At 41.6% G+C, this 26,318-nt stretch overlaps 1 protein-coding gene across 2 annotated transcripts in view; it reads left to right on the plus strand.

Moving 5' to 3' along the window:
- The window catches only part of LRBA (LPS responsive beige-like anchor protein), a 641,245-nt gene that overhangs the window by 64,268 nt on the left and 550,659 nt on the right, over window positions 1-26,318 (plus strand). For both annotated transcript variants that reach the window (XM_075860361.1, XM_075860360.1), the window contains exons 12-22: window positions 2,829-2,981; window positions 3,281-3,449; window positions 3,816-3,895; window positions 4,414-4,476; window positions 4,721-4,818; window positions 4,908-5,000; window positions 7,310-7,418; window positions 7,532-7,613; window positions 13,728-13,851; window positions 14,068-14,260; window positions 24,104-25,042. In XM_075860361.1, the coding sequence (XP_075716476.1) occupies window positions 2,829-2,981; window positions 3,281-3,449; window positions 3,816-3,895; window positions 4,414-4,476; window positions 4,721-4,818; window positions 4,908-5,000; window positions 7,310-7,418; window positions 7,532-7,613; window positions 13,728-13,851; window positions 14,068-14,260; window positions 24,104-25,042 (2,103 nt within the window). The remainder of the gene's footprint in view (window positions 1-2,828; window positions 2,982-3,280; window positions 3,450-3,815; window positions 3,896-4,413; window positions 4,477-4,720; window positions 4,819-4,907; window positions 5,001-7,309; window positions 7,419-7,531; window positions 7,614-13,727; window positions 13,852-14,067; window positions 14,261-24,103; window positions 25,043-26,318) is intronic.

The following is a 26,318-nucleotide window of genomic DNA, read 5'->3' on the forward strand; positions in this document are numbered from 1 at the left end:
AAAAAATATTTTTTATTGAAATAAACCCCCCCCCACACAACCCTTATTAACCATTTTATTGAAAATGAAAAAAGTCATTGAAGTAGTGCTCGAATCAGACGTTGTCCAACGACAGAACCTGTAAAAAAAAAACAACCCACATACTCACATACCCATTAGTAACATATGTGATAGGCTTAGCTATAGGGCCCCATTAGACAGGTATAACATTACGGTCTGCTGTGGTACTGTATCTAAGCCTGCCTTGTGGTAAGCTTAGATGCATGGTCCAACAGGCCAAGTCACACATGGGCCCTGTATCTAAGCCCATGTGTGATGCTGTCTGTTGGACCCATTATCTAAGCTTACCACAAGGCAGGCTTAGATACAGGACCCCAGCAAGCAGTAATGTTAGTTACCCAGCTCCTCGGTGCGGCGGACGTCCCCACACCATCCACCGTCATGCGTGGCGCACAGCGTCATGACGAGAGAAGACGTCAGGACTTCTGCTGCGCTCGGGAAGGAGGGTAAGTATTGTGTTATTACTATAGTAACAGGCGCCTGTGTATTTTATGACAGACCCCAGTTACTATATTAAAATTTCTAATAGAGGTGGCCCAGTCGCAATCACTACCGCTGCCTGGTTGCAATTGCGACCCCCTGTAGTGATAGTCGCCCAGGGATCCAGGGCAGTGGGCCCAAGATCCGGGGCTTGTGCCCCAGAGGCCCTGTGCTAGCGACGCCTCTGGTCTGTAGTCCATATTGTGTGTCAAATGAGTAGTGGGGACAGTGCAGTCAGCTTAGTAAGACTGGTAAGGTGGAAGAGATGTCATGTTGTAGAATACGGTACATATGTCTATTTGAAAGGCATTGTCTTACGATTACATATATGGGAAGAAGCATATGATAATTGGATTGAAATTGTGGATTATGATGTGGACTGCTGCACTAGGGAATTTTTGTACTAGGACTATTTGAAGGGGTAGGGGCATGTCTTTTATTGTTATGTAAGTATTGTTGACAAAAAAAAAACTTAGAGGTTTTAAAAAGATAAAGAAATTTCATTCACGTGATGCAAAACTAACCCCATTCGGATGTTTGGTATAGATTTCTGCCACATGTGGACCTGGTTTGGAGATCTGACCAAATAGTTAAGTCCCCGAGAAGGTTTTAAGTATTTTGGCCAGTATAATGGGAGATTTGTTGTATTTATCAAATGCAACTTTGTTCTTGGCAGATAATATGAAAGTAACTAGAGCGATCCAGTCTCAGTGGTTCTAAAAGTTTTTTACTCTTTGCGTTCCAGTGAATGCATTATTTGCTTTTTAGCAGGGTTTGTGTGTTTGTTAAGTGACTTTTGACCTAGGTGGCTGCACCCGGCGAACCAGGGCAAGTACCGGAGCCCACTACCTTTTTGGGGGCCCACTGACGCTGCATGGCTATGCCATCTACTCTGCTACAGACTCACAGGCAGAGTGCTAGAAGCAGCTCTGCTCCGGGACTCCGCCTCTGGGCAAGCCCCTGGCCACTGTCCATACATGGACAGTGATGTCAGGGGCTTCCCCAGAGTTCCGGAGCAGAGCCTATACTAGCGCTCTGCTCTGGGACTCCGGCTCTGGAATTTCCCCTGACATCACTGTCCATATATGGACAGTGATGTCAGGAGCAGAGCTGGAGTTCCAGGCAGAGCGCTAATAGCGCTCTGCCCGGGACTATGACTTTGGGGTTGCCCCCGACATCACTGTCCATATATTGACAGTAACGTCAGGGGCTCTTGAAGCAGAATCCCCGGCCAGAGAGTTGGCAATGCTCTGGTTGGTGATTCCACTCCTAGAGGGAGCCCCAAAGGCGCTACCTAAAGGTAGCTGGGCTACCAGGTGGGTGGGGCTGTGTGGCACTGCCAGGTGGGTGGGGCTGTGTGGCACTGCCAGGTAGGTGGGGCTGTGTGGCCCTGCAGGTGGGTGGGGCTGTGTGGCCCTGCAGGTGGGTGGGGCTGTGTGGCCCTGCCAGGTGGGTGGGGCTGTGTGGCCCTGCCAGGTGGGTGGGGCTGTGTGGCACTGCCAGGGAGGGGGGGGGGCTGTGTGGCACTGCCAGGGAGGGGGGGGCTGTGTGGCACTGCCAGGGAGGGGGGGGGCCTGTGTGGCACTGGCAGGGAGGGGGGGGTTGTGTGGCACTGGCAGGGAGGGGGGGGCTGTGTGGCACTAGCTACAGTGGGCTCTACATTTATGGTGGCCTAACTTCTTTATGGGGGCACAAAGTGACGTTTTCTGCCATTTACTGCTGCCGTAATTTACGCGCAAATGGGCTCACCATGTCTGTGTCGCCCAAGGGCCCACCTAAACCTGGAGCCGACCCTGTATATATCGTAGGTATGTAGGGACTTGGTTAGATTTTATTTCTAAGGAACGTTCATGTATTGTAAATAAACTGGATGTGACTTTAAGGTCCTGTTCACACTGAGGTTTGTTTGGAGCGGATTTTGACCGGAAACCGCGTTGCAATCGACGCCGAAATCGCCCACCATTGATTTCATTGGGAGGCAGAGATGCTGTTTTTTTTTTTGTTTTTTTTCTCAGGCAGCTTTGGCTGCTCGCGGGGAAAAAATAACGACATGTACTTTCTAGCCATGGTTTCCGCCTTTGACCTCCCATTGAAATCAGTGGAAGGTAGAAAAAAACTGCGGCGCTTGTCTAACAGTATTCTTAGGCAGATTTGTTTTCTGGCTGCGGAAAAACTGTGTGAACAGGGTCTAACTTGAACGTAAAATGTTTAATTGTGATGTATAGTTTATATTTTAGTTGGTTATTTATTCCCTACGCTCTTTCTTTCTTTGTTTTTTTTTTTCGCAGTCTTCCAAAACACATGTTACTAAAACTGTTTTAGAGCTCAGCCTTGCATTTTCAAAATACCTGAGCACTTTGCAGAATGGGATTCCCCTACTGAAACAGTTGTGTGATCACATTTTACTCAACCCAGCAATATGGATTCATACACCTGCAAAGGTATGTGGAAAAACATTAGATTGTACGCATTAATATCTGTAGATGAACATCTCTGCACTCCTGCTAATATTTGGGGGGGGAGAGACTGAATGCAGAACCTCCTTTCTATCTCCTCCATATACTCTAATAGCGAGTATGGAAAGTGATTGTCCAATGGGGGATAGCTTCTTTGAGCAGTAATGGCTATTTTTATAACGTTTTCCTAAAGCACTTAAGTATTTTTCATGTTTGTGTATTGTGTGAGCATTTTATTGTATTTGTTATTTCTACTGACTAGTGCCATTGTTTATCATAAATAGGTCCAGCTGTCCCTGTACACCTACATGTCTACTGACTTCATCAGCACAGTTAATATATACAATGCAGTCCGGAGAATCGGGACCGTCCTCCTTGTCATGCACACTCTGAAATATTTCTACTGGATTGTAAATCCCCAAAACCGGAGCGGAATCGTTGCTAAAGGATTAGGTATGTTGTGATTTTAAAGGGTAACTAAACTAAAAATGTTCCTCCGCCTTCCTCCGAAAGACTCACAAGCGGTGTACGGACTCATAGACTTTCTGTAGAGCCTGTACACTGCTTGCTCAGCTTTTTCCAGGAGAACCCAGCAAAGCTGATCAGAAATGAAGTGGCACAGCACTCCACGTGAGCGTTTCTGCTGCTTTTGTTTAAGTGATCGGTGGAGTCTCAGTGCTTGGACCAACACCGGTCAAAACTTCTGACGTTTCAGAAGTTTTTTATGAAAGTTTAGTTACACTTTTTTTACCATTTGTGTAGCTAGAAATATACCCATTTATGCAGGCTTTAATTTGTGTTCTGTCTTTGTTACACAAGATGGACCTCGTCCTAACCAGAAGGAAATACTGTCACTTAGAGCGTTCCTGCTCATCTTCATCAAGCAGTTGGTAATGAAGGTAATGGATGCAAGTTTGTGTTTCCCAATTCAATAACCAAAGGAAACATTTCTGTGTTGACTGTGAGGCTGTGTTCACATCACCATTCGTTTCCGCTGTTTGTCGGGTTAACCCCTCAGCGGAAAGTCAAACGGAAACCTTAGCTTCCGTTTCCCTCACTCTAAGCTCCATGGTGACGGAAACCTAGCTAATGCTTTCCGTCTGTCACCGTTGTGACAGTTTCGTTGTTTCAGACTGAAGCCATAGTGCAGTCGACTACGCTATTGATTCCGTCAAAACGACAGAACCCGTGCACAACTGAGACAAACTGAAACCATTGGCACCGGATACGTCACCATTGAAATCAATGGTGATGGAAACGGAAACCTTTGGTTTGTGTCAGTCAGGGTCCTGTTCCGACTAAAAGCTCTGTCGGAACGGGACCCTACCGCAGATGTGAACAAAGCCTTACCTGCAAATTGCATGTTTTAAACCTACATGAGCAATTTATAGACTCTTTGAATTTCACTATTTTCCAGGATTATGGAGTGAAAGAAGATGAGTTGCAGGCAATTCTCAATTATCTTCTGACAATCCACGAGGTAAGTGAATTAAAATTCCTATGACAATTAAATGGGAAAGCAGCTTAGCATGCAGTTTTGCCACTAGGTGGCATTGTTTGAAGAGTTCTATTTCCCATATGATTCAATAGTCATCAGGTAGAGTTATCCTTAAAAAAAAAATGTAAACACATCTGCAAATGTGATGCTAATTTTGTACCAGAGTTTATAATAGAAAAAGTGTCTTGACTTCATCTTTTCTCATTTCGTTTACCCTCCTACATAGGACGACAACTTGATGGATGTTCTGCAGTTACTTGTTGCACTGATGTCTGAACACCCAAACTCCATGATTCCAGCTTTTGATCAAAGAAATGGATTAAGGTGCAATATAATTCTTCACTTGTAGCCTCTTAATTATCTGAGGTTCGTATGTCCCTAACATATTTGTGAATTTCTTTTCAATATAAAAGGGTCATTTATAAACTGCTGGCATCAAACAGTGAAGGAATTCGAGTACAAGGTTTAAAAGTTCTCGGATACTTTTTGAAGCACTTGTCGCCAAAGTAAGTGAGATGTTTTACGTAATTTATTGTGAGAATAATTAAAATGCAGGCGAATTGAACAGTATTTTGGAGCAAAGCCTAAGCACTACATTAGATGAGTTTTATCATCCGGTTGTGCTTCATTCTCATTCGTATAAATGCACTGGCAAGTGTATAATTGACAACTGGGTGTTAGGCCTTGTTCACACGGCGCTCAAAAAACCAGACGTATAAGTGTGTCAAAAACGCTAGCATTTTTGTAAAGCACTTTTTAAAATACAGGCGTTTTTTACTCCTTTTCGGAGAGTGTTTTGTTCCCGCTTTCGGCATGTTTTTGGCACTTAATTAGGACTCCTATTGACGATGGGAATTAGGCATGTTTTCGACGCCAAAGAATTGCCCTGATGCTGCTTTTTTTTACGCAACGTGTTTTTTAAGCACAGCGGCAAATTCAAGTTCTGCACCAAAGCAAACCTGATTTACTGCCAATTTTCGGTGGAATTCCTTTAACGCTTTCCCGACCCGTGACGAAAATACACGTCATGGAGCGGAGGGGGTTGATGATTGGAGCGGGCTCACATGCTCCATACACCGCTGCTGTCAGCTGTGTTTTACAGCTGACACGCTGCCCAGACAGCCAGTAACAGCGATAGCGCTGTTCCTGGCTGTTTAACTAGATAAATGCCGCAGTCTATAGCGACCGCTGCATTTAAACTATTAGGAGGGAGGTGGCCCCCTCCGACAGCCCAAGGCCCCCCCGCCTCGCGATCAGTGGGGTGCTGATGGTTGTCATGGCAGCGCAGGGGACTAATGAAGGCCCCCTGGTCTGCCTTCTGTCTGCCTCTGCTAAGCCATGCCTGTGGCCTGTAAAAATGACAATATACTGAAATACTTTAGTATTGCAGTTTATTGTACCAGCTTTCTGACAATCGCTGGTTCAAGTCCCCTAGGGTGACTAATAAAAAGTGTAAAAAAAAGTTACATGTTTCAGGAGTGTAAAAATAAATAAATAAATATTACGTTGCCATTTTTTTCTCATGCACAATGTAAAAAGTAAAAAAACAAAATTGGTTTTGCCGCATCCATAGAAGTCCCAACTATTACAATATACCATTCCTTAACTCGCACGGTGAACGGTATTAAACCTTATAAAACATCAGAAAAAGGTTGTTTTTTGGCTATCTTAGTGCTGAAAAAAGATTTGTGATCAAACGATCGTATGTACCAAAAAATGGTACCAGTATAAACCACAGCTCATCCCGCAAAAATAAGCCCTCACACCGCTCAATCGGCCAAAAACATAAGTTACGGCTCTCAGAATGTGGTGAAACAGAACAAATTTTTACTACGTTTTTTTTTTTTGTGTAAATGTAGTAAAATATAAAAAAAACCTATATAAATTTGGTATCGCTGTAATCGTGTTAAGTCGCAGAATAAAGCTGTTTTCGTTTTCACCGCACAATGAAAGCCATAAAAACAAAACCCAAAAAAACAATGTAGGAATTTTGTTTTGTTTTATTTCCTAGTACATTATATGGTGGTGCCAATAGTAACTACAACTCCTCCCGCAAGAAATAAGCCCTCACACCACAGTATTGACAGAAAAATAAAAAGAGTTATGGCTCTTGGAATGCGGAGAGTGAAAAACTAAAATTTCAAAAACGAAAAATGTCGGTCTGTAATGGGTTAAGGAATCTGGGTCGGATTTGATGTGGAGTTTTCTGAAGTAAATCCGACCCTTGTGAATTTACCCTAAGGTCTAGAATCACACAAACGTGTTTTTTTTGCGTAGCGTTTTTCTTGTATTTGTTATCTGTGGCTTCCGTGTACGATGCGCCTATGTAATGCGTTTTTTTACGTCTGCAAAAAAAACTGAAGATGGTTTTTTGTCTTTTTTTTTTTTTTCCCCCTAATTTCTTTAGCCACTGGTGTGTGAATCACGGACAGCACATGGATGACGTCCGTGTACTGTCAGTTTTCACGCACCCATTGACTTCAATGAGCTGCGTGGTGCGCAAGAACGCACCAAAATAGGACCTGCAGTAAGTTTCACGCAGCGGACACACCCTGCGTGAAAAACACCACGTCTGATTAGCCCTATTGACTTACATAGGTTCGGTTGACGGCCGTCGTTTTAACGTCCGTAACGCGGATGTAAAATACTCTCGTGTAAATCAGGCCTAAGAGTAAGCGTTCCAAAATCCAATAAGAAAATGTATAAATGAATGGTACGTGGGAACAAGCACGGTTCTCTCCTTAGAAAATATTATCAGACCGGTGTACCAGCGTTGTGTCTAATATGCTACTTTTTCTCTTTCGTTCTGCCACAGGAGGAAAGTGGAGGTTATGCAGGGCCATGGTTTGTTCTCTCTGTTGGCTGAGAGGTTAATGCTAGAGGCAAAAACAATCACCGTTACAACTTACAATGTATTGTTTGAGGTAATTTCCAGCTCGTTGTTCTATTCCACTATTGTCTTGGATGAACTTTACTATATATGTATAAAGGTGTGTGTTTTACTATGTTTTATATGTGAGATTTATTTGTTTTTCAGATTCTCATAGAACAAATCAGCACCCAGGTGATACATAAGCAACACCCTGACCCAGACTCTTCAGTCAAGATCCAAAATCCTCGTAAGTAAAGAAAATTTCATGGGCCTTGCTAACTCAAATCTGACATTGGCGTTTTCTGTCAAAAGCTGCCCATACATTATGGGTTTCAAACGGCCGGTTTCTGAACCACTTGTTCATGGTTTGTCTGTGAAGGTTGTCATTCTGGTTGTCATAAGTTTAAAACGACAAGCCGTCCAGAGATCTATGCCTTGACCCGTCGTCTGATGGGATGCAGATCTGTTTGGCATGAATGACTTTCCAAGGACTGCACCTGACAACGACTGAAAAAAAACTCCAACATTACCTACATTTTCCACAAATATCTGTCTTTTCACCCTTCATGTCCCAAAAAGGCGCTGACAGTCGCAGAAAATGGTCTATATCTGCATTTTCGGCCACTCAAAATCTCTAGGTGCTAACCAGCTTTAGGCCTTATTAACACGATCGTGTTAAACGTCCGTGGGACGGCCGTTGAAACAGCGGGCGTCCCACGGACCTATGTAATTCAATGTGGCCGTTCACACTGTCGTTGTTTCAACGGACCGTGTGAAGGCTCTGTGCGAAAATAGGGCATGTCCGTTCTTTTCGCGCATAATGCAACCCTCCATAAACTCAACTATGGGGGATGCGTGACATTGCGTCTCGCTGAGCACGGATGCACCTCGGACTGCAGTTTTTCACGTCCGGGATGCGCAGCGTTCGTGTAAATAAGGCCTTAGGGTTATGCTTCTAAAACTATGATGCAGCACGCCTTCCCCAGGTATTGAGGTGCGGCTAGGGAAGCCACTTTGACAGACGTGGCCACATGCTGACGTTTGCTGCACACGCCTTTCTCTGGTTTAGCGGTCTTATTGACCACTCTCCATCACTGCGGCTTTATGTAGTGCCTGGCGGAGTCCTGTATAGCGACATGTTGATATGTTACACATGACCTTTAATAACTGCACTGCAAATTGAAATTCAATAAGTCAAATGGTTTATATTGGGACATGAATGCACAGTATTTATACGGATTAATACAATATTCTTTTCAGTCTACTTTAGTTTCGGATTGTATTGAAATTTCTTTCTGTGAATTGATTCCCACAATTTCTGTAGCCCTTGCCAGCGGCATGGCTGGCTCGTAGCGTGGTTTTCCTCCTATAACCTGGACAGTACTACAGCTCCCCACATGTATGCACATGTCTGACACATGAAAAGCGCTACTATTTCACAAAACAGACAGATTTTTATTTTATTTTTTAAGCAAGACGTTTTATTTTGGATATTTGTAAACCCAGAATTGAACTTAACAAATATTAGTTTACCACATACCGTGAAAATGGGGTGTATAGACATATGTGAATAGTAAGTTACAGATCAGCAGTGATCGTCATTTGCAATGTCTTGGCTAAATTCTGTATACTTTTTTTTTTTTCAAAAACATAGATGGTTAACCCTTTTAAGGATGCGGCTTAGTTTAGGACTTATAGGGGTTTTTCAGCCAGTAAAAATTGATGGCCTATCCTTGGGATAGGCCGTCAATAGCTGATGGGTCAGGGTCCGACTACCGGGACCCCGGTCTATCCTATATTTTGACGGGGGAGCAGCGCTAATTTCTACTCACTGTGGTTCTCCGACACGCATTTAGCGTCGATTTGACCGTTATTGCAGCCTTTTCTCCCATTGAAGTGAATGGGAGAAGAAGACTGCCATACCCGTACGAGCTCTGCATCCCCTTCAAAACAGCTGATCGGCGGGGATATCGGAAGTTGGACCTCCGACCCATCCGCTATTGATAGGATAGGCCATCAATTTTTACTGCCTGCAAAACCCTTTTAAAGACATAATGCGTACTACGTGGTGGTTTGCTGCGCGTATTTGCGTGAGGAGAAACCGCAGCATAAAGCAGTACCGGCATAGTCCATGAGATTCCAGGAAGTCTCATGTACACGCTGTGGTATTTTTCTGCACATAAATGGACCTGCGGTGCGGATTTTAAAATTCGCAGCGTGTCAATTTAGGTGCGGTTTTCACCTTCGAATTTTCTGCGTATTGCTGCGGATTTGGTGCGTATTTTCTGCAGCAAAATACGCAACGTGTGCGTGTAGCCTTATGGTTTGTGGGTTTAGTTGTAATTTTAATGACTGTTGTATCGAATAACGTTTTATTTGTACCGTTTTGGGGTACATACTTTCATAACTATTTTAATTTCTTTTTTTTTTTTTAATTTATTTCTTTTTTTTGGAGGCAATATCAAGAAAAAAACATTCTGGTAGTGTCTTAAGGTTTTTTTTGTTATTCAGTTCACTCTGTGAACATGTTTTTTATTTAAAAAAAAAAAAGGTCATTACAGATGCCGCGATACAGATTTTTGTATTTTTCATATTTTCCTGGTATAAAACCTTCTATAAGGGAAAAATATGTGACAGACATGCGGTTTCAGCGGTCTGTCTCTTATGTTAAGTAGTTTTGAATTACAAGAGAAACAGGTAGTTTGGATCCAGCGTAGCTGCAACTAAAAGGAACTTGTTCCAAGTTTAATGAATTGTATTAAAAGAGGTCAATCGGCATGATGTCCTCAAGTGCTAGGAGAGAAGTGAGAGGATGGAGGAAGCCTACGCGTTTCAAACGCTAGCTGCGTTCTTAGTCATGGCTGTGACTAAGAACGCAGCTAGCGTTTGAAACGCGTAGGCTTCCTCCATCCTCTCACTTCTCGCCTAGCACTTGAGGACATCATGCCGATTGACCTCTTTTAATACAATTCATTAAACTTGGAACAAGTTCCTTTTAGTTGCAGCTACGCTGGATCCAAACTACCTGTTTCTCTTGTATCCCACACAACGCGTGCCGACGCGAGGATCCGTGCGAAGATCACAGTACACCTACTTGTACTTACAAGGTGAGCTGGAGGTTCTCCTCCTCCTTTTTCTAGTTTTGAATTACTTAGACTTTAATCCTTGGCAGTGCTATTCGTACGCTTCACAGCTCCGGAGCCTGCACCATTCCTGCGCCGTACGTCTACGGCGCTGTGCAAGAGCTACATACTGCCAGCACTGTAAATGGATGGCGCTGTGCTAATGGGGGTTATAAACTGTGCAATTTTTTGCACAGTAAATAAGAGCTATAATTTTTTTTTATTCTCTCATGACCGATCAATCAGCAGATGGGAGCTCCACAGATGTCCAGGACAAGGGTGTGAACAAATCGCAGTTGAAATCAATGGAGTTGCGGGAACCTACTTTATGGGTGCCTATAAGCAGAAAACTAACGTCAAGAAATGGAAGATCCCAATGCCAATCAGGGGCTCCGCTTTCTGACCCCTTTGTGTCTCTTATAACCTTTCCTACCATAAGACTCAATAGTCCACGCGCTGCAGACTTCTCCCACCACTAAATTGTTTGGAAATCTACAATGAAAAAAGTCGGCATAGTGTTTACTCAGCAATATGGTATGGCAAGTTATAAGACGGATTGTAGGGGTCAGAAAGCTGGGCCCCTGATTTTTGTCAAGAAATGGTTACATGCGGTTTTTCATCCTATGCATTGCAAACGGTGAAATCCGCTGTGAAAGTCTTCAATAAATCCCCAACCATATTGACATGCTTTTCTGTTGTAAAATCAGAATAATCCATCAGAGAAACAAGATTTCCAAATTCTATGAGGAAAATCCTTGTCAGGGATACTTTTGACACTTCAGTTTTGTCTTCGATATTGATGCTTTCATAGCTGTGACTTGAGATGGGTCTTTTAGGCTGTGTTCACATTGGCACCCAGGCTGACACTTTGATTTCTACCATGGATTGGCCAGCTGCTCAATATAGCTTGAATCTGCGACCATAATGCGCATACTGGAGATGATAAAATCACTATTCGCATACTTTCCGCCAGAATGTAAGTGGATTCTGTCAGGATTTAGGTGTGGGAATCCTGACTGAATCCTTAGGCCTTATTCACACGACGTGTTAAATGTCCATTGATACAACGGCCGTCACACAGACCTATATAATTCAATGTGGCCGTTCACACGGCCATTGTTTCAACGGACCATGTGAAGGGTCCGTGAGAAAATAGGACATGTCCTATTTTTTCACTCTTCACGCGTCCCTCCATAGACTCTAGTATATGGGGGATGCGTGATATTGAGTCCCTCTGCGCAGAGGTGCATAATGCTCGTGTGAATAAGGCCTTAATGTGTGAACAATATGGTTGGGGTAATAAAGAGAACAATAAATTAGGGAAGCGGTCATTGGGCTTGAAATTCCCACTAAGTCACAGGGTGCAATTTTTGAGAACACTTCTATACCATTGGCAGACCCCTGTAGTCATGGAGCATAGTTGCCAATTCTAAGGATTTGAGATTATTTATTGGGCTGCAAAGTTTGTGATGGAATTGATTTAATTCTCTCATCCTCTTTTTATCCCGGGTTTTCCTTGGCAATATGCTCGCGTTCATGGGATTTAACAGTGTGTAGAATGAATCCACATTTTCTGTGGGGTTTTATTTTCTTTTAATCTTGAATCCTGGCATATAGAAAGCATCTGTCTGATAGACTGACAACTCCACTCTGTGTGAACTGGGACCATCTCTGTGATTCACTGCGTGCTCCTTCCCTGCTATTCATCTTGTTGAGTTTTGATAGTTACAAAAAGATACAAATATTGACCTAGTGCTCCGAGATTCAGATGTCTGTGCAGCATAAATAAAACTATGGCTTTAAGTTCTTTTTTTTTACAGATGTCTGTAGGTTTCAGGCAATTCTTCATTATAGTGACATTTATTTGCTGAGAATTTTGTATGTAAATAACACCCTAAAGTAAAGAATATTTAGACACGCTTGACTGTATTTATACTGTGATGATCACACAGATCCAGCAATGAAAGTTATAAGCGTATTAGAGTTTGTATGCAATAAATAATCTTATTGAACGTTTTAACCCCCTTAAGGACTAAACCATTTTTGTCCTTTAGCACCACATTTTTTATTTTATTTTTGATTAATAAAAAAAAATAATTTTTAATCAAGGCAGCAATATGGGGTATAGTTTTTTACACATTCTGCCATGTTTTTTCTCCAGTTGGTGTGCCCTAACAGGCTTGTACAAGAGACCTGTCTGGTCCCAGGCTGTGCCCATCGTGACACCAGCCTTGGTGTTTAAGACTACAAGGGGAGTCCCAACCTTGTACAGTACCGTGCTCAGATTTGTTTGTGGCACTGAACGGGTAAACCGGGATCAGTGATGCACATGATGTATAATTATGTCCTGGGTGGCAAGCGAACTGCTTTTTTGGAAGCCACATTAATGGCTACCTGTGATGTCGTTCAGGGAGCTTATTATGTAAGCCTAGACACACATGTTACAGCAAATGTTTCAGCTGTAAACCCCAGCTGTTATGATCTTGGTCACACCACAAAAACCAAGGCTGGTTGTTTTATCTGACAATATTGTGCTCTCCGAGTGCCCGGACCTAGAAACACCAGTGATACCCCTAAATTGTTCTAACTTGTAGTTCTCACAATAGACTTCCGACGCACTGGTGTCACCCAGCAGATATTCCACTTTGTGATACCAATGCCATATTGACCAAATATAAGTAACCACACAGTAAGACAAATGGACTTGCCCATAACATTGTTCCCACCTCATACCGATGACCATAAAATAATCACATAGCAGTGCCTACATAGTAATTTCTACTAAAGTACAGTCAACGGAAATGCACTCCTTTATCTCTTCTATGGTCCTCTACCCTACGGAAGGAACTTACAACTGGCACTGAAATATTTTCCTCTTTATATGCCAGTCTCTGCAGTTGGAACAGATGTGTGGCCACCTTGGTTTATATTCTTTATAAATGGTTAAAAAATAGGGAATTTGAGTTGATTTCTCTCTGTACTTCTATGTGGTTGTTTCAATTTGGAAAATTTGCGCCAAAAACGCATTGCCTTTTGAGTATTTCGATACATTGTTCAATGTCTGGAGTAGCTCTAATGCCGACAGACAAAGATCTCGATTAGCAAGAGTCTCTTTCTCTTTCCTCTTTTTTTTTTCTCTTTCTCTTTTCTCTTTCTCCTTTTTTTTTCATACTATTAACAACTTTATTGCAACTGTTACTTTAGTGCTTTTGTAAACTTTTGATTCTGATATTTTCCAGTGATTCTTAAAGTTATTGCTACACTCCTTCGGAATTCTCCTCCATCTCAAGAGGTCATGGAGGTGAGGCGGATGTTCCTCTCAGACATGATCAAACTTTTTAATAACAGCAGAGAAAACAGAAGGTATGTGGCTTGGCTATGTATTGGGAGACTTTGATGGCATAGTAATATGTAGTACAAATGTATCAGCGGGTCAAAGGGGGCATTATCCTGGCAGCCATAAGGGCAGTTCCCATTGATTTGTGTTCTATTTTTGCTTTATGTTTCAAAATGTATTATTATTAATGTGTTTTTAACCAATCCTTTTTGTATGTCCTATCTGTTGTCCTCTACCTGCAGGAGTTTGCTGCAGTGCTCGGTTTGGCAAGAGTGGATGCTGTCTTTGTGCTTTTTTACCCCCAAAAACACAGAGGAGCAGAAGATTACAGAAATGGTGTACGCAATCTTTCGCATCCTCCTTTACCATGCGGTCAAATATGAATGGGGTGGCTGGCGCGTTTGGGTGGATACAATCTCTATCACGCATTCAAAGGTAACTACAGCGATGCTTTTCCATGATGGTTTTCTATAAAAGTGAAGAAAATGCTGCAACAATGAATGCATATTCCTTTATGTACTGTAGAGCTGTGAAGATAACAAGCCTGAATACGGTGGTTGTCTTGCAATATTACATGTGTTCACCTGCGGACACTGCGGGCAGCCCCCAGCCTTCATGGCTGCTTTCTCATGTTGGAGTGTTTTGGCTTCCACAGTTAAGCCTGATTCACACAACCGTATTTTACGTGTGTGTTACGGACATTAAAACAACGGCCGTCACACGGACCTATGTAACTCAATGAGGCTATTCAGACATGCGTTGTTTTTCATGCAGCATGTTTCAGCGGCGTGAAACATACTGCAGGTCCTATTTTTGTGCGTTTTTGCGCATCACGCAGCCCATTGAAGTCATTGGGTGCGTGAAAACAGCGGACAGCACGCAGACGTCGTCAGTGTGCTGTGCGTGTTTTTCACGCACCAGTTGCTAAGGAAATGAGGGGGAAAAAACAAAAAACCTTCAGTTTTTTTGCTGACGTCACAAACGCATGACATACACACGTAAAGAGATGCAGATGGATGTCACACAAAACTGGAACGCAAGAAAAATGCTGTGTTTTTTACACACGAAAAACTGACAAGTTTGTGAATCTAGCCTTAATGTGAGTGATAGAAGATGACTTGAGCTGGAAGATATTCCTGAGTTTTTGTTTGTTTTTTTCTTTAAGATGTGTGGCTTATGCATCAAGTAAACAGCTACTGGTGTGTTGTTTTTTTTTGTGCGGTCTATTTGAAGTTTCTATAGTCTGGCCACTAAAGCTATCTGACGGACTACCGAAGTATAAAGCTATTTGTCTATCCCAGTCTTATCGTGTATGAACGATAACCCATATGTGGTTTGATGGGTTTTGTGGTTTGTAATGGGGCAAGTAAGAGAAACCGGTTATTCCACTACACCTTATTCTTTACCCAGTTCTAGGTATTTATTGTATTATTATTTCATAAAATTGCTGTGACTCTTATACTATTGATATAGAATATATTCATGAACTATGGTCGTGCCCCCCCTTCCCGGTTTCCAGACTCTCGAATTTGCTTTTGCCACTCTTTTGATGTGATGTATTTTGTGTCAATCCTTTGCACGGTCATTGGACTTTCACAATTTATTTACTTGATTGTAAATGCTTCCTGTAGATAGTTACCCAAGCGTTACATAGTAATGTCATAGAAACAGTATTCTGCTTGTGTAAGGCCGAGTTTACACCACGTACTTGTACCAATAGGAGAAACGGAGTCTGTCTATTGTAAAACATAACGTTTTTATTTATACAAAATCTAAAAAACGACACTATAATATGCATTTTTTTATTATATTGTATTAATACCCAACACCCAAGTGAAATCTCCCTTTGCCATGTTGGTGGTCCTCTTTTCTCATTTGTGGAGAATAATTTTTTATTATAGTGTATGTAAATAAAACTTTGTTTTACAATAGACACATAGACTCTGTTTCCTCTATTGGTACTGTATATTCAATGAGTACAGTCATGTCACCCTAGGGGTTTTACCATGTAAAATGGTGTCTACGTTTTCCTCGTGGAAAGGTTGGATTACATCACGTATTAGTTGCGGAATTTGTCTGCAAATTTTAACAAATACCAATCGCTTACAGCATATAAAATTCACAGCGCATTCTAGGCATACTGCGGTTTTTCACGTCTCCAGTATGCCCATGCTGATTTGTTCTAGAAATGCAGTCGATTTTGACCGTGACTTTCTGTGGCTATATCCACATCAAAATCTGCATGTCACACAGCTGTATGAACCTGGCCTTACCAATAGTATATTAACATTGCATTATGTATGACTACTTAATGTGTAGTTAGCACGCTTACATGTCATCCAGCTTTCCCAGACTCTTGACTGGTAGATCTGCTTAATAAATGCAGCAGTACTTTCCCTATCCCATATTCCCACAATACTAGGCAGATCTATTTAGTGTACAGAAATCTAGCTGAAAGCCCCTATTGAACGCTATAATGTAATACGTAGAACAACATGAATATAACTAAAAAAACAGCAGAATAGAATTCACAACTGATGTACCATCATATTTACAAGCAAATTTTCGAAATTGTGACGCTGTCTATATAGAAAATTTGCTTGTACATGAAAAAGATTCAGTGAATATTAGTCATCGAGCAATTTTTTTATTAAATTTTTTTTTTCACGTTTACAAGAAACAGAAGGAAGAAAAAAACCAATATATATATATATATATATATATATATATATATATATATATATATAAAATATGTTTCTTCCTTCTGTTATGTGTTTCTTGTTAAACTTAGAAAAAATAAATAAATTGCTTGATGACTAATATTCATTGAGTCTCAAGTACGGTAAATGGAATTTACCAAGAACTGTAGTGCGCAATTTAGTCCACAAGGTGGTGCCGATGTGCTAGAAATCTGTGTATTGATTGCTTAGACCAGCCTGGCAGTGCAGATCATTTTAGTGTGCATTTAACTCTGTGTATTCTTTCATTGTTTAGAATGTCGTTCAGATCACTGTAAAATGTGATAATCAGTCATGGCTTTTTATAGTTATTACATTGAATATTTTTTTCGTTTTTGATGGTGTCAGAAGTATGTTATATCCAGCTGTACAGTGCTCATCACCAGCACAGCGACATCTGCAATTCCCTCCGTTCCGTATTATATTAGGATGTGCACGGCCCTTGGGCAACTTGAAAACGCATTTGATAAAAGAACAAAATTAGTAGAGCTTTGCGGTGCTTGATATCGAAATACGTGCGTCTGCTATAAAAAGCCAAAGAAACTCAATTGCTATTTTATTGTCCAGTTTGATAGATTTCCTGCCACCTTTGTAGCAGGGCAGCGGTTTGTCAATGTAGCCCTCTCCTCCCACAGCTGCACCAGCGTAATTGCTTCACCTTTTTCTTTTTTCTTAAACGTATGTTCTTTTTCTCTCTATTTTATCTTTTTAGAACTTCGCTGCGATTCCTTTACACGGGAAGTCAACTTATGTTCTATATACATCTGGATATTTATGGAATATTTCGATTTTACCTTGGCATTATTGTTTTTAATATAATATGCCAATTATTGCTCTTTTTTTCAATCCTTTAAATTGATGATCCATTTCATATAATACGTATGATTATTATTATTACAACATGTCTACCATATGACTGCTTGTATTTAGGCTGTGAAATTGCTTCCCAAGTTGTATGTCTAAATGTTAATTTATATTCACAATAGAAAACGTTATGTCCTTATTTGATTAGCACGTTTTAAACATATGTGCCCTTTGACATTTAAATGCCAAGGTCCGTGAGTAGGGCATGGATACATTTTGACTGCCTGCCCTTTGGCTGGTATTTAAATAAGCTCTTTAAAAAAAAAAAAAAAAAAAAAAAGGGTCCTCTTAAAATATGTTTGTAGTCTTTTAATAAAATAAAAAAATGTAAATCACATGCACCATATTAAAGAGAGTAGAAAGGAGGAGGGAAATCAGCCTAAACTTGAGAATGAGATAGACTGGAACTATTTGATCCCCTCCCCCTTAGATGCCTATATCTATATGGGTTGTTTCATTTTTATCTACAGTATTGAAGTCTTTTTGTTTTGACATTTCCAAACGACATGCAAGTTAGCGGATTTGTGTACAATGTGTGGAATGTAAGAAGCGTTGTGTTTAGTGGAGAGCCCCAGGTTTGCGGAGGCCGTTCCAGCGGTGGGGTAAGGTTGGGAAGTTAAGTGAGCGATCATTATCCAAGCATCTGTAAGGCTTTGACTTGCTCAATTATTTCCAGCAAGATGCCCTTGTGGCATGAAGTAAAAACATGTCTTGCTGCAAAAATAGAATTTGCATTCATATCAAAAAAACATCCTGATTCGTAATATTTTTATGCTTTTTTTCTTCTGCAGATGATTGGACATACATTTTGTGCACGCCTATTTATTCATATTTATAGAACTAAAGATCAAGGACGACATGCCTTTTGTAGTTGCTTCAATTTCCTGGAAATATATAATTTCACTGACATGTTCCACTGCGTTCGTGGTCATAACAATAATTCCATTAAGGCTACATTCAGACCAGTGGGTCCGATTTGCGCGTTAAACGAACGCAGCGTTTTTCCTCCACTTCTTTGCTTGTGGCATGCATTTTTCAAGTCCGTGCAAGCGCTTCATTTTTTTTTTTTTAACTTCCTATTTCTCTGCTTTTCTATGTATTTGCTGCGTGAAACACGGACAGCCCACGGATGCTCCCATAGACTTCAGTGAAAACACACCAATATAGGATATGCAGGGAGTTTCACGCAACGGACACTCGTTGCGTGAAAAACAACGCATGTGTGAATGGCCCCATTGAACTCAATGGGTCTGTGTGTTGCGCGTTATTTTAACACACCGCACACGGATGAGTATTACGCTCGTATGAATGAGCCCTAGAGCAAATGGAAAATGCAGCTGTAGCGATTCTCTTTCCTCCTAGGCAGCGCAAATCACACACAAAAAATATGAATAAAATGTCTTTATTTCATAGTATTGTTCTTTTACTATAGAGAAGTTGTCATTTCTACATGTGTGCTGGTGTTCATCTACCCCTGCTTTATAACAATGGTGTATTTTATTGTTGTAACTGTAGGAATATTGTGTGAAGTGTATTGCCAAGAATTTCTAGCCTCAGATCCAGAGATATTCCACTCTGTTAGTACGCAGGTCCAGGCTCACACGTCTGACATTGTCTCCTGGAGGGGGTTTGTGTTTAGTCTTTCCTATCTGCAAGTTCTTGACCTTGTTGTTGATATCAGCAGGGAAGGATCATTCTAGTCCACATTAATTTCCGTCTTCCCCAAGAGAAGCCGCCGAATCAACGAATGATTGTCTGATCAGTGGCAAATTGTGAAAATGTTAGGTTCACACTTTTTTTTTATTTTTTCTTTCCCATCCTTCACAAAAACCGCTGCAATTGGCTTAAACAAAAACTGATCGGGGGGACGGACATAAAAGTTGTGGTTCATTTCCCTCACTTAAAGTCATTGCTGACAAAATGTGTTGTTAAAAAAATATTTCTGGGACTTTTGTGTTCTCTTTTACACAGCACCCAATCTCTTCTTTTTTTTTTTTTTTCTCTCTATTAAAATTCTAGCTCTTAGGTCTTGTCCTTATTTCCGTTGTATTCGTGATTCTAGGGCTTGAAAGCTAGCAGGCCTCGATTTTAGTATTTATGCTTGCTGCGTTCCCATTAGCAGTCGTAGTCATATTGCAAACATTTGGCTCTATTAAGAACAGTCCACTAATTGATGGCTATTCAGCTCCCTGTTTATACCATATTAACCACAGGAATAGCCTTATATGAAAGGTTATTTATTTATTACAAATTTAATGTCTTCTCTATTAACATTAAAACAGGATGTGCTCAAATGTTGGGAAAATAATGTTCTTATCATAGTAGTAGTAATCTTTACACATTGACAACCTATTCCACAGAGCTTTACAATTGGTACGATAAGTAATGAAATCTGGTCAAAGAAAGTTTCTAGGGCTCCACAGTGATTACTGCAGTTGCTGTAGATAGCCGCTATGGGATCACACTGCTGTAGATAGCCACTATGGGATCACACTGCTGTAGATAGCCGCTATGGGATCACACTGCTGTAGATAGCCGCTATGGGATCACACTGCTGTAGATAGCCGCTATGGGATCACACTGCTGTAGATAGCCGCTATGGGATCACACTGCTGTAGATAGCCGCTATGGGATCACACTGCTGTAGATAGCCGCTATGGGATCACACTGCTGTAGATAGCCGCTATGGGATCACACTGCTGTAGATAGCCGCTATGGGATCACACTGCTGTAGATAGCCGCTATGGGATCACACTGCTGTAGATAGCCGCTATGGGATCACACTGCTGTAGATAGCCGCTATGGGATCACACTGCTGTAGATAGCCGCTATGGGATCACACTGCTGTAGATTGCCGCTATGGGATCACACTGCTGTAGATAGCCGCTATGGGATCACACTGCTGTAGATAGCCGCTATGGGATCACACTGCTGTAGATAGCCGCTATGGGATCACACTGCTGTAGATAGCCGCTATGGGATCACACTGCTGTAGATAGCCGCTATGGGATCACACTGCTGTAGATAGCCGCTATGGGATCACACTGCTGTAGATAGCCGCTATGGGATCACACTGCTGTAGATAGCCGCTATGGGATCACACTGCTGTAGATAGCCGCTATGGGATCACACTGCTGTAGATAGCCGCTATGGGATCACACTGCTGTAGATTGCCGCTATGGGATCACACTGCTGTAGATAGCCACTATGGGATCACACTGCTGTAGATAGCCGCTATGGGATCACACTGCTGTAGATAGCCGCTATGGGATCACACTGCTGTAGATTGCCGCTATGGGATCACACTGCTGTAGATTGCCGCTATGGGATCACACTGCTGTAGATAGCCGCTATGGGATCACACTGCTGTAGATAGCCGCTATGGGATCACACTGCTGTAGATAGCCGCTATGGGATCACACTGCTGTAGATTGCCGCTATGGGATCACACTGCTGTAGATAGCCGCTATGGGATCACACTGCTGTAGATAGCCGCTATGGGATCACACTGCTGTAGATAGCCGCTATGGGATCACACTGCTGTAGATAGCCGCTATGGGATCACACTGCTGTAGATAGCCGCTATGGGATCACACTGCTGTAGATAGCCGCTATGGGATCACACTGCTGTAGATAGCCGCTATGGGATCACACTGCTGTAGATAGCCGCTATGGGATCACACTGCTGTAGATAGCCGCTATGGGATCACACTGCTGTAGATAGCCGCTATGGGATCACACTGCTGTAGATAGCCGCTATGGGATCACACTGCTGTAGATAGCCGCTATGGGATCACACTGCTGTAGATAGCCGCTATGGGATCACACTGCTGTAGATAGCCGCTATGGGATCACACTGCTGTAGATTGCCGCTATGGGATCACACTGCTGTAGATAGCCACTATGGGATCACACTGCTGTAGATAGCCGCTATGGGATCACACTGCTGTAGATTGCCGCTATGGGATCACACTGCTGTAGATTGCCGCTATGGGATCACACTGCTGTAGATAGCCGCTATGGGATCACACTGCTGTAGATAGCCGCTATGGGATCACACTGCTGTAGATAGCCGCTATGGGATCACACTGCTGTAGATTGCCGCTATGGGATCACACTGCTGTAGATAGCCACTATGGGATCACACTGCTGTAGATAGCCGCTATGGGATCACACTGCTGTAGATAGCCGCTATGGGATCACACTGCTGTGGAACGTAAATGCAGTGACCTGGCCTGCAGCTCACCATACACAATAGATACAATCGCCAGACTGTTGGTCAAGCAAGTTCAGCAGATGATCTGTTAATGGGCAGTTTACATAAGAACTTGGCCTTCTTAATGCCAGATAATTCACTAAAAAGGTTGAAATCTGCCATTTTGTCCTCTTTGCATAATGTGTATAGCGAACTTTAGTTTGGGAAGTGTCAGGGTTTAGCATATACTCAGGGTGAGATGTTTTCTTTTATATATGGAGGAGTGTTTTACAAATTAACTTAAATCCCAGATGATTTTGGCCCAAGCTTTTTTATTTATTTATTTATTTTAACACTTCTTTTTCATCCCTTTCTTTAACCCGTTAGTGACCGCCCCATAGTGTTTTTACGGCGGCCACTAACGGGCTTTATTCCGATGCAATAGCCTTTTTACGGCGCTGCATTGGAATAAATAAACAGAGCAGGGAGCTGTCAAATCTCCCTGCTCTCAGCTGCCTGAGGGCTGGGGGCATCCCTGCTCGAACAGATGAGATCGATATAAGTATCGATCTCATCCATTTAACCCCTCAGATGCGGCACTCAATAGCGAGCGCCACATCTGAGTGGTTTTGGAGAGAGGGAGGGAGCTCACTCTCTCACCCCACCGGCACCCGGCGATAAGATCGCCGGGTGCTGGTGTCTTCTATGTAATAAAGGCCCCCAGGTCTGCCTGTAGTGTATGCCTGCTAGGTCATGCCACAGGCATGGCCTACAGATGCCTGTCCGTTTTACACGGACAGGCATAATACACTGCAAAACAGAAGTGTTGCAGTATTTTATAGATGCGATCGGAGGATCGCATAGTGAAGTCCCCTAGTGGGACTAGTAAAAAAGTGAAAAAAAATGAAAAACACCCCTTACAAACTGCTTTATTAAAAAAAAAAACAAAGTAAAAAAAGTTAAACATATTCGGTATCGCCACGTCCGTAACGACCCCAACTATAAAGTTATTACATTATTTAACCCGCACGGTGAACGTCGTAAAAAATATAATAAAAAAACAGTGCAAAAATTGCTGTTTTCTTTGAATCCTGCCTTAAAAAAGTGATTAAAAAGTCGCATCTACTCCAAAATGGTACCAATAAAAACTACAAGTCGTTCCGCAAAAAAAAAAAAAAAAGCCCTTATACAACTGCATCGGCGAAAATAAAAAAGTTATGGCTCTTCAAATATGGAGACACAAAAACAAATAATTTTGAAAAAAAAGTGTTTTTACTGTGTAAAAGTAGGAAAACATACAAAATCTATATATAAATTTGGGATTGTTGTAATCGTAACAACCCGCTGAATAAAGTTATTGTGCTATTTATACCACACAGTAAACGGTGTAAATTTAGGACGCAAAAAAGTGTGGCGAAATTGCCCCCCAAAAAAAGTTAATAAACGTTAACGAATAAATTCTACGTACCCCAAAATGGTGCTATTAAAAATTACAGCTTGTCCCGCAAAAAACAAGATCTTATACAGCTATGTCGATGCAAAAATAAAAGTTATAGCTCTTTGAATGAGACGATGGAAAAAACGTAAAAAATATCTTGGTCATTAAGGTCTAAAATAGGCTGGTCACTAAGGGGTTAAAGTCCAAGGCTTGATATTTGAGGTAATCTAGAAGAACCGAGATTCGTAGCCTGGACTATTTATTTTCAGTCCATGTCCATTTATAGATTAACTTTCCAATCACAGTGAAGATTAATGACTAGTCTTTTAGCTGGCTAATTTAGAACAAAATCTAGTAATTAATTGCACACTATCAGCTATTCCATTACATATGTGAGTAACTGAAGAACAACAACCATTACATTGACTAGCTAGATACTGCTACTAATACAAAAAAAACAATTGTATCTCTACTTGCCAAAACCACGGTACACTTAGCATGTTATACTCTTAAATAGAACCCATCACCTCTCCTGACCTGTCTATTTTTAGCAAATATTTGTATTCCCTATTAAATATCAATTCTGGAACATATATTTTCTTAGAACTTTGCATTGTGCCGTTCCTCTGTTATTTCTCCTAGAAATGTATGAATAAATTGACAACAATGGTACCATTTCCCTTGTCAAAGGGGCGTGCCACTATACAGTCTCATTCTGTCAGCATTGATTGGACAGTGTCAGACTGTGTAAGGACACACCCCCAGCTGTCAAGGAATACCCAGATGTCAATTTCTTCATAAATTTTTAGGAGAAATAACAGAGGAGTGACACAACGTAGAGTTCTAAGAAAAGATTCTCCAGAATTGTTATATTACGGTGAATACAATTTACTACAATTGACACATCATGGTAGAATTATAGTATATTGGCAACAAGCTCGTGTTTTGTTTTTTTTTATATATTTTTTAAATATATACTGCATGTATAAATACTTTTATGAAAAAAATGTAAAAACTAATGGTCCGCATCAATATGTTTTCAGGTCACTTATGAAATGCACAAAGAGAGCCTGGCTCAAGCATTCAGGGACTATGAGGACCATGTAGATGGTGAAATAGGGCCTGGACCATCAAGCCCTATAAGGACTGTTTCAGGCTACAGCAGACAGCTAGAGATGACTCCCCAAACACAGACTTTGGAACTGACTGAAACCACATTCAGTTATACTGAAAATACAGAGCCTGGAAAAACGGTGCTAGAAGAACAGTGTGAGAACGGTAAGGAGAGTCATTCTCCCTCTGAAGACAACCAAGAAAAAGCCGAATCTGAAACAGTTGTTGTAATTGAGATTCCTGAAAATAAAAATGAGGTAATTGATAAAGCACCAGAAAATCAAGACGATGCAGAGGAATCTTCAGGCATAGAGACCATAACCACGGTCTCTGACAGTCAGGATGTTGAAGCCACCTCTACACTAGGTGCTAGTTCTAATGACCTTGAACATGCGGAGTCATCGAACAACATAGAGAGCTTCGAGTTGGTGGAAAAGGAAACTAATGGGAACATTGGGGAGAAAATGGAAGCTGTAGAGGAAACTCACATAGCATGTAATAGTAAGGAAGAGACTACACAGGAGGCTTGTACAGATGCTGCAGATTGCACAAACAAGCCCTCAGAAGATGTTGTTCCACAAGATACAAGTGTCTCGCTTGAGGCAGCAGCATCTCCCAATGAAGCAGTACCCAGCTCAGGAGAGAACATTGAAGCTGCTTCTGAGAATGTAGGTCAAGACATGGCTTCTACTGTTATAAATAACGCAAATGGCACAGAAGACCCAAATGCGACCCCTCCAGATGTTCAGAATTTTGATAGGAAAATTGCTAGGCTTGATGTGTCAAGCATTGCATCTGATACTGAAAACTTGGAATTGAAAGCCAGCACAAGTAATGAGCCAGAACAGTCACATAGAGCTGTTCCTGAGGTATAGTAATGTACTTATGTTTCCACTGTAAATGTTGTTTTTTTTTGTTTTTTTTTACTCCGATGCATACGAGCTGCTTCATACGGATATTTCTATTACTAATGACCTATTTCTTCCATCCCTTCTATACATAAGTCTGTATGTACAATTTTCGAGGTATGCATGTAAACACAAGGCCTCAATCTCTGCCTTTACAATCAGGAGATATCTGTATAATAGAGCCTGTACTCTCTGAAGTAAGAGTGGCTTCAATGTGATGGGCATCATGACATTACCTCCGCTCTCTCCATTCAGAGACTACAGGCTGCTTTAAATGTAGCCTTTTATTGTGCCAGTTGGCCGTGCTCTATATTCCTGGGACTGCCATGCTCTTTTACCCATATTGCTCTCACTTGACTCATGTACTGGATAACACCTTGAATGTGGGTAGGAATAATCATGGATAAACAGGATCTAGTCGCCAGATAACTGAATTGTAATTGAATTACTGTTAAAATGTAGTTTTATCCATGCAATTTCCCTTCTTGTAATATGCTGTTCACTCCCTGTTATCAAGCAAAATCCATCCCTAGTTACAGAGCAGAAGAAATGGACTGCAGGAAGTGGGTGTGTGTCCCTTCACTGCCTACCAATAGAAGTCTATGAAGAGGGGAGGGTGAGATGGAAGAAGAGAGACAGACACGCTACCTTTAGAAGTCTATGGAGGGGGATGGGTGTAGGAGGAGGTAGCAGATAGAGAAAGGCAAAGATATGCTGCCTATAGATGTCTATGGAGAGGAGAGGGGAAGCAGAGAAGAGAGACAGGCTGCTGGTAAGTGTTATTTCTCACCCCAATCCTGGAATCTCCGCTACACTGCTCATTACTGCTGTATAATCTCCTCTATGCTGCTGCAGCTTCTATATATGTGATCGGGATAGACAAGCAGGATTCTCCATGTGTATAGAAGACGTGATAGCGGATAGGCTCCACCCATTAGTTCAGAGAAAACTGAGAATTCAACATAGAAACCGCTAAAAAATGCAGAATGCAAGTCATGCTGGCCAGAAATGGCATTATTCCTCATTTAAACACATATGTCCGCTTAATCCGAAAAGTCACCTGAAGTTAGGCACGCTTTAAAGTTAAATGCTACGTTTCTTAAGTAGGGCAGACGCCTTTTGTCAGGTATTGCAATGTACATAAAGGAACAAACAAAAAATGAATTGGCATCCATGTAATATAATAGATCTGGGCTGATATTGAGGGCAAGCAGAGGAGAGATTTGTTCTCTAAGAC

The sequence above is a fragment of the Rhinoderma darwinii genome, chromosome 1 (genome assembly GCF_050947455.1).
Source record: "Rhinoderma darwinii isolate aRhiDar2 chromosome 1, aRhiDar2.hap1, whole genome shotgun sequence".
NCBI classification, from domain to species: Eukaryota; Metazoa; Chordata; class Amphibia; order Anura; family Rhinodermatidae; genus Rhinoderma; species Rhinoderma darwinii.